Source organism: Bos indicus, chromosome 3 (genome assembly GCF_029378745.1).
Source record: "Bos indicus isolate NIAB-ARS_2022 breed Sahiwal x Tharparkar chromosome 3, NIAB-ARS_B.indTharparkar_mat_pri_1.0, whole genome shotgun sequence".
Classification (NCBI taxonomy): Eukaryota; Metazoa; Chordata; class Mammalia; order Artiodactyla; family Bovidae; genus Bos; species Bos indicus.
This window is the reverse complement of record NC_091762.1, coordinates 40,815,542-40,838,710: the sequence shown is the minus strand read 5'-3', so window position 1 is coordinate 40,838,710 and position 23,169 is coordinate 40,815,542. Positions and strand designations below refer to the sequence as shown.

Sequence of the window (23,169 nt, the reverse complement as noted above, 5' to 3'; positions counted from 1 at the left end):
CAGTCCATGGGGTCGCAAAGAGTCGGACACGACTGAGCGACTTCACTCACTCAAAAGAGCCAGATACAAGGTTTTGTAACGGTGGCAGAATAAATAAACAAAACCATCAGGATTCTTAAGCCATAGTTGAGATGCCAGTTTTTCCTCTGCCCCAATCACTCTTACATAAGTTGTTCAGACAATCTGTTTAATGTTATATTCCTCATAATTTAAGCTACATTTTTTTCCATTTTCTTACCTGATAGGAAAGGGTTTATTTGACACAGTTCTAGGCAAATTACAGATTTATGGTTCCAACTTCAGTAAATATTTCATCCCTTAATTTTGGACACAAGAACCTATTATCTGAATGGTTTATTGTAATGTGTCTCCTTCAGAGACTAGAAGGGTGAAAGACTTGTAAATGTATCTGTAAGCAAAGACTTCAGTGAAAGGATCAAGGATGACAACCTTATGGAGGGATCCAAATGATAATGACATCTTTTCCATCAGCAAATACCCAAAATGCTCTTATTGAAAATAAGGAAAATCAAGTAATATGCATGTCCCCAAATAATCATATTCATTTAGGTATTTAGCCACAAAATGGGTCTCTGTATGGATTTTAGGAGAAGGCAATGAAACCCCACTCCAGGACTCTTGCCTGGAGAATCCCACGGATGGAGGAGCCTGGTGGGCTGCCATCCATGGGGTCGCACAGAGTCAGACACGACTGAAACGACTTAGCAGCAGCAGCAGCAGTATGTATTTTATATATATTTTAAAAAGATTAAATGGATTTAATTTTGGTATTGTCCTTAACCTGATATTTGACTTGTTAATAATAAAGTATCTTTCTGTGAAATGATGAGATGCTAGAGATAGAAAATGTTAATCAGAAGAGTGGGATCACTTACAGTCTCTCCACGTTGCCCAGGATGTCCTGGCAGGCCATCTTTTCCAGGTGGTCCCTGAAATCACAAATATTCAACATCAAATGTCACAAGTATTTCTTGAATCATTTTAGAATCTAAATATAATGTTAGACAATTTTCTTATATCTTCATTAGATATGCTATTTTGATGTTCTATTGATTTTATATATGGTAGTACATGTAAAGGGGCTTCCCCAGAGTCTCAGTGGTAAGGAATACACCTGTGATGCAGAAGATGCAGGATAAGTGGGTTCAGTTCCTAAACTGAGAAGATACCATGGAGGAGGGCATGGCAACCCACTCCAATATTCTCGCCTAGAGAATCCCATGGACAGAGCAACCTGGCAGGCTAGAGTCCACAGGGTCACAAATGTCAGACACGATTGAAGGACTGAGCACGAGCAGGTAGTATGCGTATATATCTCTTTAGTATAATTCTATGAGCTTCTCTAGTGGTTCAGACAGTAAAGTCTGCCTGCAGTGCAGGAGACTAAGTTTGATCCCTGGGTCAGGAAGATCCACTAGAGAAAGAAATTATTACCCTTTCCAGTATTCTTGCTGAGAAATCCTATGGAGAGAGGAGCCTGGTAGGCTAGAGTCCATGGGGTTTCAAAAAGTTGGATATGACTGAGTGAATAAACCACCAGATAGCTATAACTCAGACCAACACAATATTATAAAACTGTAATCTGAGTATTTTACATTTAAATTATTTCATTAGCAACTATATTTTTAAAGAGCATATCCACATATTTGTATTTTATTTTTGCAAAAATAATAGTCCTTCAGTACTTGACAAATGAATATTTTCCCTTATTTTTGTTGTTATTTGGTGAATACTTTTAATTCAATTTCCTGTGCATCAAGACTTGAATAATAGAGACAGATGGTGTCCTCTAGTGGTGGTCTGAGCTTCTAACTGACCAGAATATGAAAGAAAGAAAAACTCTTACAAACAACAGCATTTTACTTCTCAGTTGCTTCAGGTAAAGAAAACAAGGGGCACCACTCAATTTTAGCAGTTACCAGGCCCAGTTTTTCCCTGTAGCTTTTCTTAAATACCCTCTTGGAAGCATAATGTCTCTTAAACACTGGAGAGCACGTCCACTGTGCTATCACTTTAGGTAAATGATGCTGTCTTTGTCATGACTGAAAAAATAAATGAGGCTCATCAACTAAGAATTTAAGGTAAAAACCCTGAGAGGGTTGTTTAGATACTTAGTAGATATAGATGGCTTCTTTAGAATGCATTGTGGATGACTCATCCTACACAGAGACCATTAAGCATCAAGTTCAAATTTCAAAATATGTATAATAGGCACAGGCAGAGATATTCTTAGGTGAGAAGGTCTGGGTAAATGAAGGAAATGATCACTTCAATGACAACATGTTTAACGATAACAAGCATACCTCTCACAGTTTAATTATTTGAATAATCCTACTCAGGTATTAAAAATACACTATTTACATAAACTTATTTTCAAGTATCAATTCTTTGTATATCAAGTTTGAAAAAAAGTATTTCCAAATAATATCATTTTCACAGACAGCTTTCTTCCACTGGAATAAGACTTTTTCTAAGTTGGTTGTAACATCTTGGGGAAAGGCTTCCTGATGGTGACTAATACCAGCTCTCTCCCTGATCTCCTCTTTATTGACACACTATTTAAATTACCAGCTCTAATTAAAGCCTCTCTGATATTTCGCAAGACCATTGCTTGCTCAGTGATTTGTTCGTATTTTCCAGGACCATCTCAGTGATTCTATTGCCATCTTCCCCAAAGACCAAAACTGGAATGTTTTTAACCAAGTCCCCCAGATATTCTTGGGCATCACAGACCCATTCTTTCTTTCAAAAACATATATTACATACTTATGTGTTGGGCACTAGGTAATCATAATATGAGATACAGTTCTCAGTTTGGAGGTGAAACATAAGTAATTGTTACTGGATCTTGTTTAGGTTCAGTATTTCAAAATAGTAAATAAAAACAAATCCTACTATTTTGATACATATGGGAATAGATGTGCCATCAATTGGGGTTAGTAGTAAAACTTTTAAATAAAATTACAGGGTGACTGCTAAAGGATAATAAACATGAATCAGACACTTTGTTCCACCGTGCTAAACTGCATCTCAAATGATGAGTTTTGCAATCAGTATAAGCTATTTATAGGGCTTCCCGGGTGACTCAGCAGTAAAGAATCCACATGCAAGGCAGGAGACACAGGGGACAGGAGTTCAATCCCTAGATCCAGAAGAGCCACTCCAGTATTCTCTCCTGGAGAATCCCATGGACACAGGAGCCTCGCAGGCTACAGTCCATAGGGTCACAAAGAGTTGGACATGACTGAGGATGCAAACACACATAAGCTATTTACATTTGTTTAACATTTGTAAATATAAAAGTTAAATATCTCATTATATTTGCTGGTGTGAAAAGTATAGATAATACTTTTATTGCAAAATATTACAATGCTTTAAAATAAACTTAGATCTAAATAACATAATCTGAGATGAATGTAACATGATTTTTAATGGCTTTCCTAGATATTCTATGGGAGCAGTGTTTAATAGACTATATAAAAAATTCATATCATCATTTTTCTTAAGTATGCATTCCTAATATTAAGTGATAAATCCTAAATAGTTTTATTGACTCCAAACTACTACCCAATAAAATAAATATAGTGGCCAAATAATTTCATGGCGTTAATTTAAAAATAATAATATTATTGATCAAAATAGATGGACATTTGATGTCATTGGAGAATGTCAGTGACAACAAATTTATCTAAGTGGGGGTTGTATGTATATAGCAAAGTAATCTGTGTAAAGATACTTAGAAATAAATGTTAAGAATTTTTTCACTTCTCATTAGCACTGTCTTGATTTCTCTATAAATAGAAGGTATCTTATAGTAATCATGTTATAAATCTTATTAATCACCAGAGTTAACTTTTTCTTAAATGGGGTAACTATATGCTGACATTGGCTTGAGATAAATAGACTCTAAACATGAATATTCCAAGTATCCCATATATACATATTGTGTGAGTATATATATATATAATATATATATTTCATTTATTTATACATACACATATAATATATATACATTTCCTAATTATAATGAAAACGAATCAGTTAATTTGAAGGAAGAGGAGCTTGGTTCAATCCTTCTACCTGAATCCTTCCTTCTAAATATCAAAGAAATGAAGACAGTTCTTTCCTATATGTTATAAAACTGCATACTAGAACGAATGATAGGTACTTTATTTCACACTTGAATGTTTCATTTGTCAGAGAAATAGAGTATAAAAATCATTTTGTTTAGCAGTGAAAGCAATGTTCCTTAGCAGTATCATGTCTCTCTACCAGACTGCATGCTTCTCAAGTGTAGGCATTTATTACACTTCTAATACTTAAGAGACAAAATGCATGCATGATCAATGACTCAAAACTTGAAAGATACATGAGAGAATGGACTGAAAAAAATCTGAGGAAAAATGGCACTCTGTGACAATAAAATTATACTACATGAGAGACACTTCTTACCAGTTTGTTCAAATATAAATGGCATGATAATGTTGAAGTTATACATATCACTGGATTTTATGTTGCTAAACAATAATCTATGAGCATGCCTTAAAAATACTTATGAATGGATCTTATGTGCACAATTTTGCAACAGTATTTTCATTTCTCTATATATGCAACTTTTCATCATTTAATATTACATTTGGAACAAAACTGAAATAGTAAACAACATTACATGCAGGTAGTATCTAATTATCCTTTGTTTAATAATAGGTATTTGTGTTAATCCTTTTATAACATTATAATATAGATAATAGCCTTTTTATATGTGTGCAGTAATATCAAGATTCTTAGTGATAAAAATAATATTTAACACTTAAATCAGTATTTTACCATAAATAACCCATTTTCAAATATGTGAGCTAAAGTCACATTTGAAAGTAATCAAGGAACGAGGGAGTTATTCAAACTCAATAAAAGTACTGGAGAACATTTTATTTATTTATAAATGATTGTCAACATGTTTAAAAGTAGAATGTACTCATTTGTAACATTTATTTAGGTTTTAAACATCTTAATTTAGTAGTGTTCTTTTATGCAAGATTGTTATTGAACTATATTTGGTAAACTATATTTATATTAGATACATAATTATTAGAAATTAGAAAATTTTTAAAATGTTAGCATCCAAAACATCTTATATAACTTCCTCATACAAGGTGCATGTTGTAGTCCTTTGTAAAAAAGATTCAGTTCAAAATCAGTTTAAAACATGCAGCCAAAAATCTGTATCAGTATGTGTCTAAATGAAAACATCAAGGATGTGAGTAAAACCATCAGTAATTATTTACAAGGAATTAGTTATCTGTATTATTGCATTGAAAAAATTTTGTTCTCAAATCATTGACTGAAAATTTTAACTGTAGTCAGTTTCCTACAGAGTAGGTCATATTCATATTCAAATTATATTGGTCTTAATGTCAAACTACTTTTGAATTCACTATTGAAAGTAAGGCCCATTGACCATTGGCATTGGCATCATCTGGACATTTGCCAGTAATATCAAGTCTCAAGACCTATCCCAGACATACTGAATCAAAACCTACATTTTTAACAAAATACCAACATGATTTATGTGTACATTAAAGTTTGAATAGCATTGTCTACTCTGGACTAGAACAGTGGTTCACAAACATTAGCATGTATCAGAACTACCCAGAGAGCTCATTAAGACACAGACTGGGCCCCTCTCTTTGAGTTCCGATTAAAGGGGTAAGGTGGAAACAGGACACTGTATTTCTAATAAAGTGCTCCTGATCTTCTTGGTGGCCCATGGGGGCCACCCTGTGAGAACAATTTCCTTTGATAGGTGGGTGCTATGGTTTGAAAGGCTGTGTCCCTTTGAAATTCATATGTTGAAAGCATAACACGCAAATGTGATGTTATTAACAGGTGGTACCTTTGGGTGGTGCTTATGTTATCTTCATGGAACCCTCAAGAATGGAATGGTTGACTTATAAAAGTGGCTCCAGAGAACAGAAAATGAAAAGTCTGCTACTTGTAAAAGGGTCCTCACCTCATCATTCTGGGACTCTGATCTCTGACTTACAGCCTTCAGAACTCTAAGAGATAGATTCTATCATTTATACACTCGACAGTCTATGTTTTCTTTGTTATAGCAGCCAGAATGGACTAAGGCAGTAACTTGATACTAGCTCTTACAAATAAATTGAATAGGTTGCCGAAAAAGGAGAGAAAAAAGCAACTGAGCACGAGGCATGTCCTATATTCCCATAAATATCTGTGTAAAAAACAAATTTCAATTAACTTTGTGAAAATATTTGAGTAGGATAGTCTAAAGACTGTGGCTCTAAATAAATTTTATAAAAAAGGGAATGATTCAAGAAGGGTTATCATTACATTTTCTTAAAAAATACATTATAAAGGCAAAAATAGTAAATACAAATAATAGATCTTAATGTGATATAAGTAATATCAGAACATTGGAGGATGATTTTGAAGAAGGATGCATTGGATGACAAAAGATAAAAGAAATCAATACACCAAATATTTAAGATTCAGTAATGATTTTTAATGCCATCAATAATACTTATTGCAGTAGAAGAGTAGTTGAGAGAATAATATTCATGTTGTTCTAGTTTTGATATACTTTGAAGGGATGTTTAATCAGATATATCTAAATTATATTCAGAAATGTTTGATAAACTTCATAAGCTGAAAATACAAACTCTGGCATTAATCACCAATTTGTCTTATGGGCTTCCCTCGTGGCTCAGTGGTAAAGGATCCTCCTGTACGCAGGAGGCCAGGAACTACAGGTTCGACCCTTGGGTTGGGAAGATCTCTTGGAGGAGGGCATGGTAACCCACTCCGATATTTTTGCCTGAAGAATTCCATGAACAGAGGAGCCTGGCAGGTTGCAGTCCATAGGGTGGCACAGAGTTGGATACAACTGAAGCAACTTGGCATGCACACATGCATTTTGTTTTTATAGGAATTTGTATCAATATTTGTATCCAAATATATTTCACATATAAGCTGTGACTTGCAAAATTTGAAAACACTATCAAGTGAAGAAAGAGAAAGAAAAACTATGACACTTACAGGAGGGCCTTTTGGTCCAGGGAATCCAACTGGACCTTGAGGTCCTTGAGGACCCTGAAAAGAAAAAGCAGTAGGGTAATCTAAGCATATACTTTAAAAGGAACATCTTTACACTCTGAAGTTTATTTCTACAGATAAAGAACAATACAGACCACAGCTTATTTACCATAATGGCAGAACAATGGGCAATACAATGAGGTAATCTATGCTAATCTATAAGGAAATGGATGATTTTCCACAAAATTCAGTACTCAAAACTGCACATCACATAAGTGGCATTAGCTTAAGAACACTGAAAATATTCAGAATTCATATTAAAAGTAAATAGAACATGGGTGTATCAGGAAACCTTGTAGATAATCTATTTTCAATATTAGCTAAAAACATCTATAAATGGAAATATTTCAATTCAATAGACTTCCCCAAATTATTTTTAAAATTGACTCTATACATATTTTGACACTACAGTCATACAAAATTAAAAGAAAAAAATAAGTGACTATCTCAAAAAGACCATAGAGGACACCTTTAACTAATCTCTATATTTAAAATGTATTTGTTTTTGAGGATATTGCTATCTCATTTTATTCACGCATAAGCTTCTTTTGTAGATAAGATGAAAATACTATGTCCCAAATATTGAAAAAGAAATATTTATGCCACAAATTATCCATTGTTTATGCAAAATTCAATTTATTTCAGTATGTTCATTTTTTGTTTTTATTCTGTTTTATTTTTGCTAAAATTTCTCATTTTAGACCTAAGTAAAAACTATATTAACTAAGTCCTTATTGGTAGGCATTCATGCTCTGCAAATCATGAGTATGAGGGATCATATTTAACTTGTAGAATATCCTAATGAGTGCATATAAATATATATGTATATATACATATATAATATATATTGTTTGTACATATAATGCTATTTATATATATATACATACATAAATATATTGTTAAAGAAGGTCATTAAAATGGGCAAATATAGGTATTTTTAATTTCTAATTCAATGGTACTACAAAACTCTCTCCTTGAACTTCCCAAGTCATATATACAGAAGAGAACATTTCTGTGATATTACTTTTATTGTTCTTCAACTGTGTGCCTAAGACATAGCAAATAGTTCATGATACTTAAAATTCTTTGAGAAAATGCTATATTATAGAGAAAATGTATGATAAACTACACAGAATGCAAGAAATACATTTTGTATATTTAAAACAAGTATAAATGTTTCTTGGAAATGGTTTCAAGCACACTTAAAAATTTTTTTGCTTTTTAAAATCAACCTTTGAGCTTCCCTGGCAGCTCAGATGGTAAAGAATCTGCCTGCAATGTGAGAGACCCAGGTTCAATCCCTTGGTTTGGAAAATACCCTGGAGAAGGGAATGGCAACCCACTCCAGTATTCTTCCCTGGAGAATCCCACAGACAGAGGAGCATGACAGGCTACAGTCCATGGGGTCGCAAAGAGTCAGATACAACAGAGCGACTAACACTCACTTTACTTTGATCCTCAAAATATACTTTTCTCATTCTCAAAATTTCTTCACAGTCACAAGTGATCATGTTCTTGGGTTACACTGTTGTGTTCCAAAATAAAATCATGAAGATTTATAGCTGATACTGAGATTTTGGAATGTATAATAAAATATGTAAATAGAATAGTTTGTGCTTTAAAGACAAAACTCTTAGTTATGCTACAATTTGTTAAATGGTTCTACTGGTTCTATTCCAGTTAATGATTCAGCCATTTTAATTAATTTAACTGTATATTCCAATTAAGATGACTGATATAAAATATTTAAAATGTGTATATTGTTTATGAAGTCAAAATGTACAGGATGAACTTAATTTGGAAATAGCTCATCAACAGTAAGAAATATTTAATAGAAACTTAATTAAACTTGACCCAAAGCCCTGAAACAACTGTAATTTAATGTTTATACTTGGGTCTTATATACTGACATTTCTGTCACAAATAGAAAGTTTATTTTTTTTAAAATGACCTATTCTCAGTTTTAAGTTATACATCAGAGGGTATTTCTGTTTTACTTTTTGTGAAATACCTATTATAAATTTCAATAATATAAAATGTATAATTCTATAAATATATAATATCAATTTTATATTTTATAATATCAATTTTATAATATAAAATGTATAATTAAAGTATAGAATATTAAGTCATTAGCCTAATTTCATTGATAGTAATGTAGAATATTTTAAATTCTTTCAAGAGGATAGCTTTTAAAATCTGGCTACAAAAATGCTATAGTTTGCCAAACAAAGGGCGTGCTTACTTATGTATATTTAGCTTTATTTTATATCAATTGAAAAATCAATTTACTAAATAGTTTTCCTATTTACTGGAATAGACGCTTTATCTTGATTGGAATGTTTATTGATTGTGACTTAATGGCTACTGGAAGCTTGCATGTTACCAGCATAATGCTACTGCCAGCTCCAGAAACAAAGTATCAGTATGGAAAGCAAGAGCAGGGGAGGAGAAGGTATAGGTGTTATATACAGGTAGGCTGCAGTCCGTGGGGTCGCTAAGAGTCGGACACGACTTCACTTTCACTTTCACTTTCACTTTTCACTTTCATGCATTGGAGAAGGAAATGGCAACCCCCTCCAGTGTTCCTGCCTGGAGAATCCCAGGGACGGGGGAGCCTGATGGGCTACTGTCTATGGGGTCGCACAGAGTCGGACACGACTGAAGCGACTTAGCAGCACATATTTAAAAGAAAAACAAGATTTCGGTTTAAGAGTTAATAACATACGCCAGTTACACATATAATTTCTCTCACTTCTATAACAAAATTAGTAGCACATAAATGATGAAGATTTTTTTAAGGAAGTAAATTAAGGAGTGGGCTTCCCACGTGTATCTAGTTGCCAATGCAGGAGACTCATGAGACACGATCCCTGGATCAAGAAAATCTCCTGGAGAAAGACATGGCAATCCACTCCAGTATTCTTGCCTGAAGAATCCCATGGACAGAGGAGCCTGGTGGGCTACAGTCCATAGGGTCGCAAAGAGTCAGACATGACCAACACGACTTAGCACGCACACACATATTAAAGAATAGGAACTTTTAAACTCTGATGTTTTGTGGATTTGCAAACACATGTCTTTTCCCAGAAATTTAAACACTTGTGAAATATAAACATTTATATGATGTAACTATTATACTTACTCTTTCACCAGGAGGGCCAGGAGGGCCATCACCACCTGAAGTGCCCTGGGAAAAACAACACAAAAACAGAAAAAAATCAGTTTTGACTCCTTCCGGTAACAGCCGTCCTCTGGAAGAGGAACCTACAGACAAGCCCAAATGGAACAAGTTCTGACAGTACCTTTGGACCTGGTTTCCCAGTGGGACCTCTTGCTCCTCTTGAACCTCGAGGTCCCTGCATGTAAGAGCAAAGATGAAATTGATCTAGCTCCAATTACATCAAAACGGCACAGGATCAGTTTTCTTTTTTGAAGCAAATTATTTTGGAAAGTTAAATCCAGAATCAAAATCACCATTTTAAATCAAGGCCCTTACCGTTGGACCACGCTGACCCCGAGGACCTGGTTTGCCAGCTACGCCCTGTCAACAACAGTACAAACAGCCTCAGTATACAGTATATCACAATGAATTTCGAGTCTGGGTCCGAGACATAGGTTCCCATGTAAGAACACTTATATTAGTCCAGAACAGTATACTTGTATATCATACCCGGGCACCTTTCTCTCCATTGGCACCTGGAAACCCAGGAAATCCAGTGGAACCCTACAAAAATAAAAATAGTAACCAATGAGTATATTAATTAACATTTTAGCAACAAGCTGAAAGTCTTTTAAAATACAGTGGTTCTCACAAGTGGGTAGCATTCAAATCAAAAATATAACTTTAAGACACCATACAACCTTTATTCATGTACTGAAAAATGAACTTACAGTGACACCTGAAATCCTGGAAGCATTGAAAACATGAATTGATAACACATCTTAGTTTTCAGCTTTAAGGAAATTAATTAATCAAATATATCATTTCTCATACCAAAAAATAGCAATTAAAGGACATTTCATATAAAATAAATTTTGACTTATAATTCTACATATTTGCTTCAACTCTGAAGAAAAATTTTGCTTTTCACAAGCATGAATAATCAAATAGTAAAATAGGAGTTTTATAAAATGTTTTTCTGAATTAACATTATTGTATTCTTGTAGTATACTTATCACTTTTTAGTTGAGTATTTTGTACCTTTGGAACTGGATAAAATCAAAAAGATTAAAAACCTTCCCCTTTTTCTGTTTGATGTTTAAATGTGGTTGGATACAGCTGAGAGTCTAAGTCAGACTGTCCAGCGTTAAAATCTGTTATGGGGATTCCAAACACATGAATTCAAGACTTATGTTTGTCATGCAATCATGTAAGTAAATTGAGTACATCACTTATCCCCTTTGAGCATAGCTTTTTCTTCAGTAAAATGAGATCATCTGCATCTTATAGGTACTTTGACACTTGTAGGATATAGAACTGAAGGAAGGCAAAGTATAAAAATGATAATAATAGATAACATTAAATAAGGATTATTTAAGGATGTAATAAGCCCTATAAAAGCACTATGTAATTTAATCCACAGTTACCTTTTACAAATGGAATATAATTCCATTTTACCTTGTACATATGTCCAGATTTTCATCTACTAAGAGATTCCTTCAAACATGACTGTGATTGGTTTGCCTCATTATTGTATCATGAAATAAAGCAGATTAGGGTTCAATCCTTTCTCTTGAGCTTACTAATAACTATGAGACCCTCAGAGTGGTGGGTGGGGGAGGGGGCTTCCAAGCACTCACTTTTCCTATTCAGACCAGTGTATGGATTAAATGCAATAATGTGTAAAATGTCTAGCAAAGAATAGTAGACATGCAGATTTTACACACTTTTCCATGCATCAATGAAGGTAAAACAAAGCCTTCTTTGACTTGAATACATCTTTGGGTTTTGTTTTTCTTTCTTCTTCTATTAGATTCAGGTGTACAGTAAAGTTAATCAGTTATACACACACACACAAATACACACAAATATATATTCTTCATTCAGATTCTATTCCATTAAAAGTTATTACAAGGTATTTAATATAGTTCCCTGTGCTATATAGTAGGTCCTTGTTGTTTATCTATTTTATATACAGTAGTGTGTATCTCTTAATCCCAAACTCCTAATTTGTTTGTTTCCCCCACTTCTCTCCCTTTGGTAACAATAAATTTGTTTTCTATTTCAGTGCACACTCATTTGGACTGAACTAACCTAAAGTAATATTTCTCCCAGTAATAATGGCTCCTCTGTATCAGAATAGTCTAGAGTGACTGCTGAAAGAAGGGACTGTCAAATCCTACTGCAGGGAATAGGGTCCAGGAATTTGCATTTTTAACAATTTCTCCGGGTGATACATATAGAATGGGTGTTATCAATTTATATATCCTCCACAAGTCAGGAAATTTGTATGTGAAGCCTTATGGCATTTGATGGACAAAGCTTAGTAAGAACTGCTAAGCGTCCTATTAGGACCCATCTAGCAACATATTATAGTTCATTTATAGAGACCACTATGTGATCAACCTGAGGACAATTATTAAAACATGTAATGCTCACATAATGGGGGAAAATGTCTGCAAATTACATTTTTGAAAGGCTTTCAAAAAGCCTTTTCTCTCTCTCTGCTGCTGCTGCTGCTGCTAAGTCTCTACAGAGAATCATATAGTTATATCTGGTAGAGTATTACTATGTGAATACTCTAGGACATTGACAAGTAATTATTATTCAATATGGAAGTAATTCATTTCTACCAAATTCAATTCAAGGACAAATATTCATCTGTCCGGAGTAGAAGAGAAATACATTTATAGAGACTTTATTCGAACAAATGGCTCTTATGTATCAATTTTATGTTTAATAAATTTATTTTCTTACATAGTTTCTGCTCTAAGAAATTTATGGGAAATAGACAAAAATGTCTAATCCACCAACTAAACAATTTGTAATATATAGGCAGATCCTTCTTTTTTTCCCACATAAAAATTATCACCAAAATGTACAATTTCTATGGAAAGACATTTGCTTTTAAGTGGAAAAAATAAACAGCCAACAAACGACCAAAAAGTCAATGGTTAATAGCAAAATCAGCTTTTTTGGTGAATAAAACTTTTAAAATTAGTTTAAATGCTATTTTTTAATATAAACTAATTCCTTCTGAAAATAGATTTTACTTTTTGAAATAGCTATCATTGGATACAACATAGCTGCAGTCCATGGGGTCGATGGGAGTCGGACACGACTGAGCGACTTCACTTTCACTTTTCACTTTCATGCATTGGAGAAAGAAATGGCAACCCACTCCAGTGTTCTTGCCTGGAGAATCCCAGGGACAGGGGAGCCTGGTGGGCTGCCGTCTCTGGGGTCGCACAGAGTCAGACACAATTGAAGTGACTGAGCAGCAGCAGCAGCATAATGGTACATATTTTAAAAACCCATTATGGTTTACATTTCTAGTAAGATATTGCATAAATTACATTGTCTAATTATAGTCCTTATATTGCTTGAAAATTAGCAGCCAAGTTTCAGTGAAAGGGAAAGTCGCTCAGTCATGTCTGACTCTTTGCGACCCCACGGACTGTAGTCCACCAGGCTCCTCGGTCCATGTAATTCTCCTGGCCAGCATACTGGAGTGGGTAGTTGTTCCCTTCTCCAGGGGATCTTCCCAACCCAGGGATCAAACCCAGGTCCCCCGCATTGCAAGAAGATTCTTTACCATCTGAGTCACCAGGGAAGCCCGATTATAGTCCTTATATTGCTTGAAAGGGATTAGTAGTCTAGTTTCATATTTAGTATAATAAAGACTTAAGCCTATTCAAAATTCACTGGCTTCCACATAGGAAAGGAATGTGACCCTATCTTTGATTTTTGATGTATCCATCATTTTTTATTTAAGAACTGAGAAACAAATGGTTTTGATCATAGAAAAAAGTTGTGAAAAAGTAAAAGAAAAAGATAAAGACCAAAATTTCAGACACTTAGGTTAAAAGGTAATAATGCAATGTTTGATTCCTCGGGGAAGAAGCATTTCTCTCTAGTCATTCTGGTCCATTTTGTTACTAAAGAACTGAATGATTATTGAACATAGTATTGACTTAGGAAAAACAGAAAAATATAAGGATGTCAAATAAACACTTAATAGAAAACTATACTCATTCATGTAAATGTAAAAACAGATTTTTGTTTTTAAATCAAAACACAACCACAACTGCAATTCAATTTAGATCAAAAATTTACCCAATAAGTTAAGAATAGTTTAAAGTTGTATTTTATAAAGTAAATATCTTTTTTTACTCAAAGCACTTGTGAAAATGCTTGACATCCAAAAGGAAATTAACTAGGTAACAGAATAGGGTATTAGAGACAATATTTAAAAGGTAAAAATTACTAATTAATGCTTGCATTATTTTTTAAATCATAGATTAAATGCATCTTTCTTTAGAATGGCTCCATTACCTCCTAGAAGACAAGGAAATATTCTAGAAAGCCAGTGAATAGGGCAAAACTGGATGGCAAGCCTAAAATACTCTTATCACATGATAATGAGTCACAAGTACATGAAATTCACATTTGTCAGGAGGTAGGATATTTTTGTCTCCCATTGATTATCTGTGAAACATTAATAAATATATGTTTGGGTATTATTACACCCAACCAGGATGTATCCTTATATTATAAACCTGTCAAACATTAACGAATCAAACAGGGATAGATAGATGACAAACATATAGATAGATAGTAGATATAGATAATCTCATGTGCATGTAACTACCTTTATATTAATAAGCAAAATTTATATATGAAATCATTTAACCATTTAATGTAACTAGTCAATCAATCAAAAGAATCCTTAGTGAAGTTCTATAATGAGCTCAAGGAAAACTAATGCAAGGTAAACATGTATTTTAAAAACACTTTTTTGCTTAAAATATGTATATTTCACATAGTCAAAAATAGAATCTCAGTACATTGAGTGCATGAGTTGAGTAGTAGTCCTCTCAAAGACATATCAAATATCCAAATATTCTGGAATTTTTGAATATTACTTTATTTGGAAAAAAGGGGTCTTCGTAGATGTAATTTAGTTCCAGATCTTGAAATTAGATCATCCTGAATTATCCAGGTGGTCTTTATATCTAATGACAAGTGTCTTTATAAGAAGAAGAGAAGATAAGAACACAGAAAAAAAGGCCATGTGAAGAAGGGGTTGGAGATTGCACACAAGCCAAAAAATGCCGAGGGCCACAGGAAGATGGAAGAGGACAGGACAGATTCTCCCACGGGGCTTTTGGAGGGAGTATGGGCTGGCTGACACCTCAGTTTTAGACTTCTGGCCTTCAGAAGTGTAAGAAAGTCAATTTCCATTGTTTAAATAACCAAGTTTGTGGTGATTTGTTATAGTAGCCCTAGGAAACTGATTCTGTGGAAATGAGGGAAAATGAAGAGGATGAAAGAAGAGCCATTCTTTCTCTTAAAATAATATCAAATGGTAATTCAAACCTTTAGGGAACTAGACAGGAAATCAAAACTTCTAGATCTATTAATTAAATGCTGCCTAGGAATAGACCTTATTCCAATTACAAGGAAGTGGCTGACTATGACTTCCTCTGTCTCTAAAATACTCCAGTCCAAAATCACATAAGCTCTCTGAACTCTCTGCAATCCCAGTACCCATAAATGCATCTGACTTTCTCTTGTAACATTATATTTTAAGGATTCATCATCTCTACATTACAAACTGAAATGTAACCATAGATGATTAATGTTAAATGTATTGACAAAATGCTAATAAACAAGCTATAAAAATCAAGCTAATTGTTTTACCTTTGGACCTTGTCTTCCTGGATATCCTGGTAATCCTGGAACGCCAAGTTTCCCCTAAAGTTAAAATAATAATAATAATAATCACTTCAAAATAGAATTCAGTCTATTAGAGCATTTGAAAGGAAGATTTGCAAGTTTTTCCATTCTTTACTTTCACTACATTTCTTAATTTGAATAGGAAAAAAATGTTACTAATGCTATAATGTTCAATAACTTAACCTCTTAAGTGATAGTGTCTTCTTTAAGGACATAGTGAAAGTCACTCAGTCGTGTCTGACTCTTTGCAACCCGATGGACTATACAGTCCACGGAATTCTCCAGGCCAGAATACTGGAGTGGGTAGCCATTCCCTTCTCCAGGGAAGCTTCCCAACCCAGAAATCGAGCCCAGGTCTCCTGCATTGCAGGCGGATTCTTTACCAGCTGAGCTACCAGGGAAACCCTGACATAGAGCCCTGAGTAAAGATAATTCTAGGACTGTTTGTGAATGAAAGAATATGGTAAGAATTCACCTAAATTTTATCAAAATTAAATACTATTTATAATGAATGGCTGTAGTTAGAACTGCATGTAGGTTTTGCCATTTCAACTAAAGGTAATCTATTTGAAAAAATTATTTAATTTCTCACTGTAAATAGAAAGCAAGCAATCATGTAAACTTTTTTTTTTACTAAAGGAAAGCTTAAATAACTATATTAAGAAATTTTAACCTAGTTTTTGAGCAAAGTTTCTTCTTTTATTCAAATATCTGAATAAATTGAGTTAATAAATACCAAATATTGAGAGACAGAGCTAAACAATGATTTTTGTGGAGTGTTAATTCCTACGGGTAGAAACTTGAGTGTGTAGCTATTTTCTTCCAGTGCAATAAAATTACTACTCAGTTTGAAAATGCTAAAACAAATGATAAATTACAGTGAAGTCCAACGATGTATAGCATATACTAAAAGGTTTAAAACACTAAACTAACAAAATTGACCCCCTGAACAAAGCATTAATTTAAAAATTTGGATAGAAAGAAAATAAAATTAAAATAAGTGGATTGAATAAAATATATGTTTGTGAAATTTGACTGAGACAATTTCCTTAAGATCTTAAGAAAGTATGTTTAATATATAAAATATTTATCAAAATCTTAAACATTAACAGACAAATAGTATTATTATTTCCTATGTGCATTCAAAATAAATAACAAAAACATAAACAAGTCCAAATTACTACCTATAAAACTTTAAAAGATGAGGAGGCTTTATGAACAAAAATAAATATTTTACTGGATGAAGCAAGGCAAGAAATTAAGAATACAGTTTATGATCTTGTTATTATAGATAGGGGTCCCCTGATAGCTCAGCTGGTAAAGAATCTGCCTACAATGCAGGAGTCCTAGGTTCAATTCCTGGGTTGTGAAGATCCCCTGGAGAAGGGAAAGGCTACCCATTCCAATATTCTGGCCTGGAGAATTCCATGGACTATATAGTCCATGGGGTCACAAAGAGTCAGATATAACTGACCGACTTTCACTTTCACTATCTTATATTGAACTAAACAGTTGTCTGATTCAAGATCAACTTTACATAGGTAAGCGGTCTTCACACGAAAAATATTCAAACAAGCCTTAAGAACCATACTTATAACGATGTCACCTTGAACACAGTAAGTTGTCACAGCTTGTTTTATGCTACTGATTTCAAGGTTAATGAAATTCTCTTAATTATGATCAGAAAACTTTTGCAGTCTATGTTACTACATTAGAATGCAAATTCATTCATTTTAGAGTCATTTAAAAATAAATCCAGACAGAAAAACTGTATTTTCAGTACAGTGATAGGCAACTTCAATAAAGGAGAAAATACTAATGAAATGCTAAAGATGAAAAATTGGGAAGTAAACTTCTGATGCCTCAGAACAGTTTGTGGGACCAACTTACACAGAATACAGTGGGGTTGAGAAAACAGGAAGGTCCTAGAATATCCTTAAACTATTGGCAAAGGAGCACTTTAAGCAGAAGGTTCATAGGTCTTATAAGCCTTTATGCCCTGAACCCCATCTTTTCCTTCTGTTGCTTAAACACGATGACATTATTTATTGGTTTACAAACAGCAACTGGGAATGTGAAACTGTAGAAATGACTCATGATAACATGAAAAAATGATTTTTTATTTGTCTAGTCACAATACCTATATAATCCCTATTTTTTTTTCTGGAACAGGATGGTAAAGGGCAGAGACAACAATTTTCTTATACAGCATGCTATTTTCATATTTATAGAATAATGATATGCTCAATATAAAAAATTGGAGACTAGACATACTTACAAAAAAAGGAATAGTTTGATTTATACCACCAAGAGACATGTATTATTTATATTTTCCTTCAATGTACATAATTGGATAGCACTTATCATCAATATTTCTAGTTTTTCTTAATTTAACTTCAGGTTCATTACTGGAGAGGGTTGCCATTCCCCTCTCCAGCGGATCTTCCTGACCCAGGGATGGAACAGGGGTTACCTTCATTGTAGGCAGATTCTTTAACATCTGAGCCAACAGGGAAGCCCTATAAGTTGTTTACAATATCACTAAATATTCTATGAAGGCATAATTTTAATGTTGCCTAATATTATATCTAAATGTAACAGTTGCAAATATTTTTGACATATGCATATAGCTTAGTGGCTGTGAAAGCAATACATTAGTATTATCTAGGAACTTTTAAAACATGGTGATGCCTGAGTTAAACTGGATTAGAATTAAAACCTCTTAAAGTATGGCCTGAACATCAGTATCTTTTGAAACATTTATCCTGTAAAAATACATGCTTATGTGGAAATATTGAGAAAAGAACATTTTGGTTTTAGGGCCAAAGGTGATTCAACTTGCTCCAAAACAATAAGTTGGCCACTTTTCATTGATTCTTTCATCCTTCATTAATCACAGGCAGATTCTGCACTTTTAATATAGAAGAGTGTTAAGAGTGGCTGATGCTACATGGCCAATGGGAGAAGAGACTAGAAAATAAGAAACAGTAGAAGAGGATGAATGTGCTTGTCTCCTGATTATACTTCTACGTAGCATATGGATATGAAATTGAAATTCAAAAAATTGAAACTAGATAAAACTCTTGATTTATATAGTGGGTGATTAAAACCACCCTAAAATGACAATGAAACATCATGTACAAGAGGACCTGTAAATTTAAAGTTGTTCACTCACCTTCTCTCCTGCTTGACCAGGAGGACCGGGGTCTCCAGTTGGACCAGCTCGACCTTTGGGGCCTTCAGGGCCATCCTCTCCTCTTGGACCTACTTGACCAACTTCTCCCTGATAACAAAGTAAGAGCATTCTTGCAACTTAAAATATCTTTGAGACTGAAGAGCAGAAATTATAGTTCATCAAAAAGTTATATTCTTCAATTCTTGGTTTATTTACTCATATATATGACAAAGAGGACTGAAAGTCTTTGACTTTATCAATCTTTCAATTAATACATAAATGACTCAATACAGTCTGACATTTGAAAAGCTACAGAAGTCCTATGCTACCATGTATCACACTAAATTAATTTTAATTCACTGAGTCACAGAAAGAGAGAGAGAAAATAAGAATCAAAATTAGATACTATAGGTTGACAATATATGCTACCCCAAAATACGCCACTTTGGCATAAGGATTATTTTGAACTGAAGGCAAGTGAGAAGGAGCAGATACAGAAAAAGTGATCTACCCACCCTGTACTTGCTTAAAATCGGGGAACAAATTTGCAAAGGTGTTTTTCCTACCCTCTTTATCAGAAAAGACAAAAATTAGTCACTAGAGGTAACTAGACCCTTACTAGTCTGGAGCCAGAAGCAAGCACCAGAGGAATATATCTATACAGCAAACTTTCCAACTAGCTTTTATATAACATTAATAGTTTCCATTTATCTGCCTTCCCACAGTTTATAGCACTAGAAACTCAAAGTCCTTTCTTCTTTAAAATTTATTGTTCCTTTGCTAAAATGATGTACAATCACAAGTTCTAATCATGCTTGAATTACTCATCATTTAGCATTCCCATGTATAATCATGATACACAAGATAAACTTCTGTTTGCTTATCTCTTATTAATCTGTCTTCTGTCATTCTGTAATTTTAGAGGGCTCCAGTCTGAGACTCTATCAGGGTAGGAGGGAAAATAATTTTTCCTCCCAGATGATAGCAACTTTGGAAATCACTGATTGGAACATAAGAAAAATATCTCACCTGACTTTAAACTTCATTTTCACATTTAAGGTATTAGGTTCTAGAATGTGTATGCTATTGCTCCCATCCCAGACACAGGCTTTATATGCATTTTAGGAAAATCAATATTCTATACCATGCTTTTTTATTCCATTTATTAGATACTATTATGCTAGTTACAAAACAAATTTTCCCAATAAAACATTTAATTTACTTTAGGTGACAAAATTTTGTTTTCAAGATACTCACTAACAGAAAAACGGTGTACTATATTGAGACTCAAAAATTCAAGACAACTATAAAGTGAAAATTCATGAAAATTGCAGATATAGTCTCCAGGAAGCATAGCTCATTATATATAAACAAGATTTAAAACAAATCTATTGAATTAATCATACAAAGCAATTTGATCATCAATTTATAAAATGTCTGTAAACAGTAATACCATATATGATATAATATATATTTTGTGTATTTATACATATATATATATAACTATGCATGTGTAGATATGCTATGGGACATATATTTAGCATAGCATCCAAAAAATAAATAATAATATTTTATTTCCACAGAAATTAAGACACCTAATCTTCAGATAAAAATGGAAGTGAAAAATGTCTCAGGTAGTACAAACATTTGATTTATTCTGTTTGCAGTATTTAACTATATAGAAATAAGCACACACACATCCATAAATGCATGTACTAGTGCAGATTTTCTTTTTACTTACTCTATCACCTTTGAGACCCATGTCACCTTTGAATCCTGGAAAACCATCTTCACCCTAAAAAGTATAAATAATAAAACAAGTAGTTAATCAATTGTTTGGATAAATCTAGAATATGACTATATAAATTATGAGTATTGATAATTAGGAAAAATTGTTCTGAGAAATATGAATCTTACTTGTGAAAACTTCCTCTTCCCTATTTTAAACCTTTATTTCCAGTATTCTCTCATTTCCCCATAATTAATGACTCTAAGTTACTTTTCACTTTCATGCATTGGAGAAGGAAATGGCAACCCACTCCAGTGATCTTGCCTGGGGAATCCCAGGGACGGGGGAGCCTGGTGGGCTGCCGTCTCTGGGGTCGCACAGAGTCGGACACGACTGAAGGGACTTAGCAGCAGCAGCAGCAGCAATGGCTCTAAGTTACTAGAAAACTTTTCACAAATGTGTTTGTTAAATCTTCTCTATCTTATGGGGAAAATAACCATTATCTTGTAACAACATGTATCCTATGTTATTTGAACAAAGAAGTAAAAATTTAATTACCTTTGGTTTACAAGAACCCTGGATGACGAAATAAATTCTTTATCTTTGCTGATACATACCTATACATTTTACCTCATTCATCTTGTCTCCTGTGCTTTAGATAAATGTCTTCTGGTTCAACCTGTTCTCTATATTACAACCTCTCTTCAGGTGAAGAATAAGCAAATTAATATTATCCTTTATGCATAAATAGGGATTGCTAATTGGCACATATGCACAAACCAGGGATGCTGAAAACTGGGCATCCTTATCAAAGAGAGGAGAAATTTTGACTATGAAAATACTTCTAGTCATTTTTACTATATCCGCTTCATGAATGACTTTACTGTCTCTTAATTTCAAGAAAAAAATTCCTAAGGAATAATCATTCATGTATTCAATAACATTAGTTGAGCAATTATTCAGAGCACTGTGGAGTAATTTGAAGTTTTTGTTTTACCAATAATTTGCATTAATTTTGGCTCAGGAGGAGGAGAATGGGTGTTTAGAGATGAAAGACATGAGGATAATGGTAATGATGTACTGCGCTGGTACCAGTAGTGGTGGTGCTGAGGAGAGAAGGGTACTTGGAGAATTCACAGAGCAGCTGGTACCTTAATTAGCAGTTGGAGAATGGATGACTTGCAGAGTTTGAGAAAAAGGCCTGTCAGGCCAAGTATGAGAACAGAGCTAGGAAGATTAGTACTTACACTTCCACATCCTGCTGTGGAAATGACCTTTACAAGACACAAAACTGATCATATCAATTTTTGGAATCAATGATTCCAAAGTGCTAATGATGACCATAAGCTGCCATCTCCCTCACGATCGAGGCTTTGTTCACCTCTATAGTTTTATCTTTGGTTTAAATATCCCTTCTACTTTCATCCAACACACTGGAACTGAATTTTACAAAAGCTGAATGTGCTGTATTTCCATTTGTAATTCTTGCATTGGTTAACCACTTCCACATACACACGCATCTGCAAATCTTTTACTTTCTCTGTCTACCTGGTGAGATTTTCCTCATCTTTTAGGATTTAGCTCATGATTCTGCTATGAATCAGTAAAGAATCTGCCTGCAATGCAGAAGACCTGGTTTTGATCCCTGGGTCAGGAGGATCCCCTGGAGAAGGGAATGGCAACTCACTCCAGTGATTCTTGCCTGGAAAATTCTATGGTCAGAGGATCCTGGTGGGCTACAGTCTGTGGGGTTGCAAAGAGTCAGAACAGGGCCCAGGGACTACACTTTCATTGCCACGAGGTATTCCATGACCTCATTCTTTGCCTATTAAAATTAACCTCTTCATCCTATGTGCCGCACTCATCACTTGTTAATATAACATAACATCCTGTCTGAGCCACAGGGGAATAATCACAGGTCTCTTTCTTTCTACTAAATGCTGAAAAACAAGTGAAAGTGAAGTCGCTCAGTCGTGTCTGACTCTGCCACCCCATGACTGTAGCCTACCAGGCTTATCCGTCCATGGGATACAAGAATCATGCCTAAGTAACCTCTAGCTCTCCAATGCCTACTATATTCTGACCCTCAAAATCATGATATATAACAGATATTTATTAAATGTAAATTTGGAATCATCCTTGCCTCAGTGTGAGTTTGGTAATGTATGCTAAGGTCCAGAAGATATAAGGTTAGTAAGGACATGTGAGACTTAGACCCGGAAGTGC

General features: G+C 34.0%; 1 protein-coding gene across 1 annotated transcript in view; it reads right to left on the bottom strand.

Moving 5' to 3' along the window:
• COL11A1 (collagen type XI alpha 1 chain) overlaps window positions 1–23,169 on the bottom strand; it is a 222,646-nt gene that overhangs the window by 85,568 nt on the left and 113,909 nt on the right. Inside the window, exons 29-37 of the mRNA XM_019956964.2 lie at window positions 20,956–21,009; window positions 19,215–19,322; window positions 16,004–16,057; window positions 10,811–10,864; window positions 10,637–10,681; window positions 10,443–10,496; window positions 10,283–10,327; window positions 7,081–7,134; window positions 897–950 (exon numbers count right to left, since the gene is read on the bottom strand). Of these exons, the coding sequence (XP_019812523.1) occupies window positions 897–950; window positions 7,081–7,134; window positions 10,283–10,327; window positions 10,443–10,496; window positions 10,637–10,681; window positions 10,811–10,864; window positions 16,004–16,057; window positions 19,215–19,322; window positions 20,956–21,009 (522 nt within the window). The remainder of the gene's footprint in view (window positions 1–896; window positions 951–7,080; window positions 7,135–10,282; window positions 10,328–10,442; window positions 10,497–10,636; window positions 10,682–10,810; window positions 10,865–16,003; window positions 16,058–19,214; window positions 19,323–20,955; window positions 21,010–23,169) is intronic.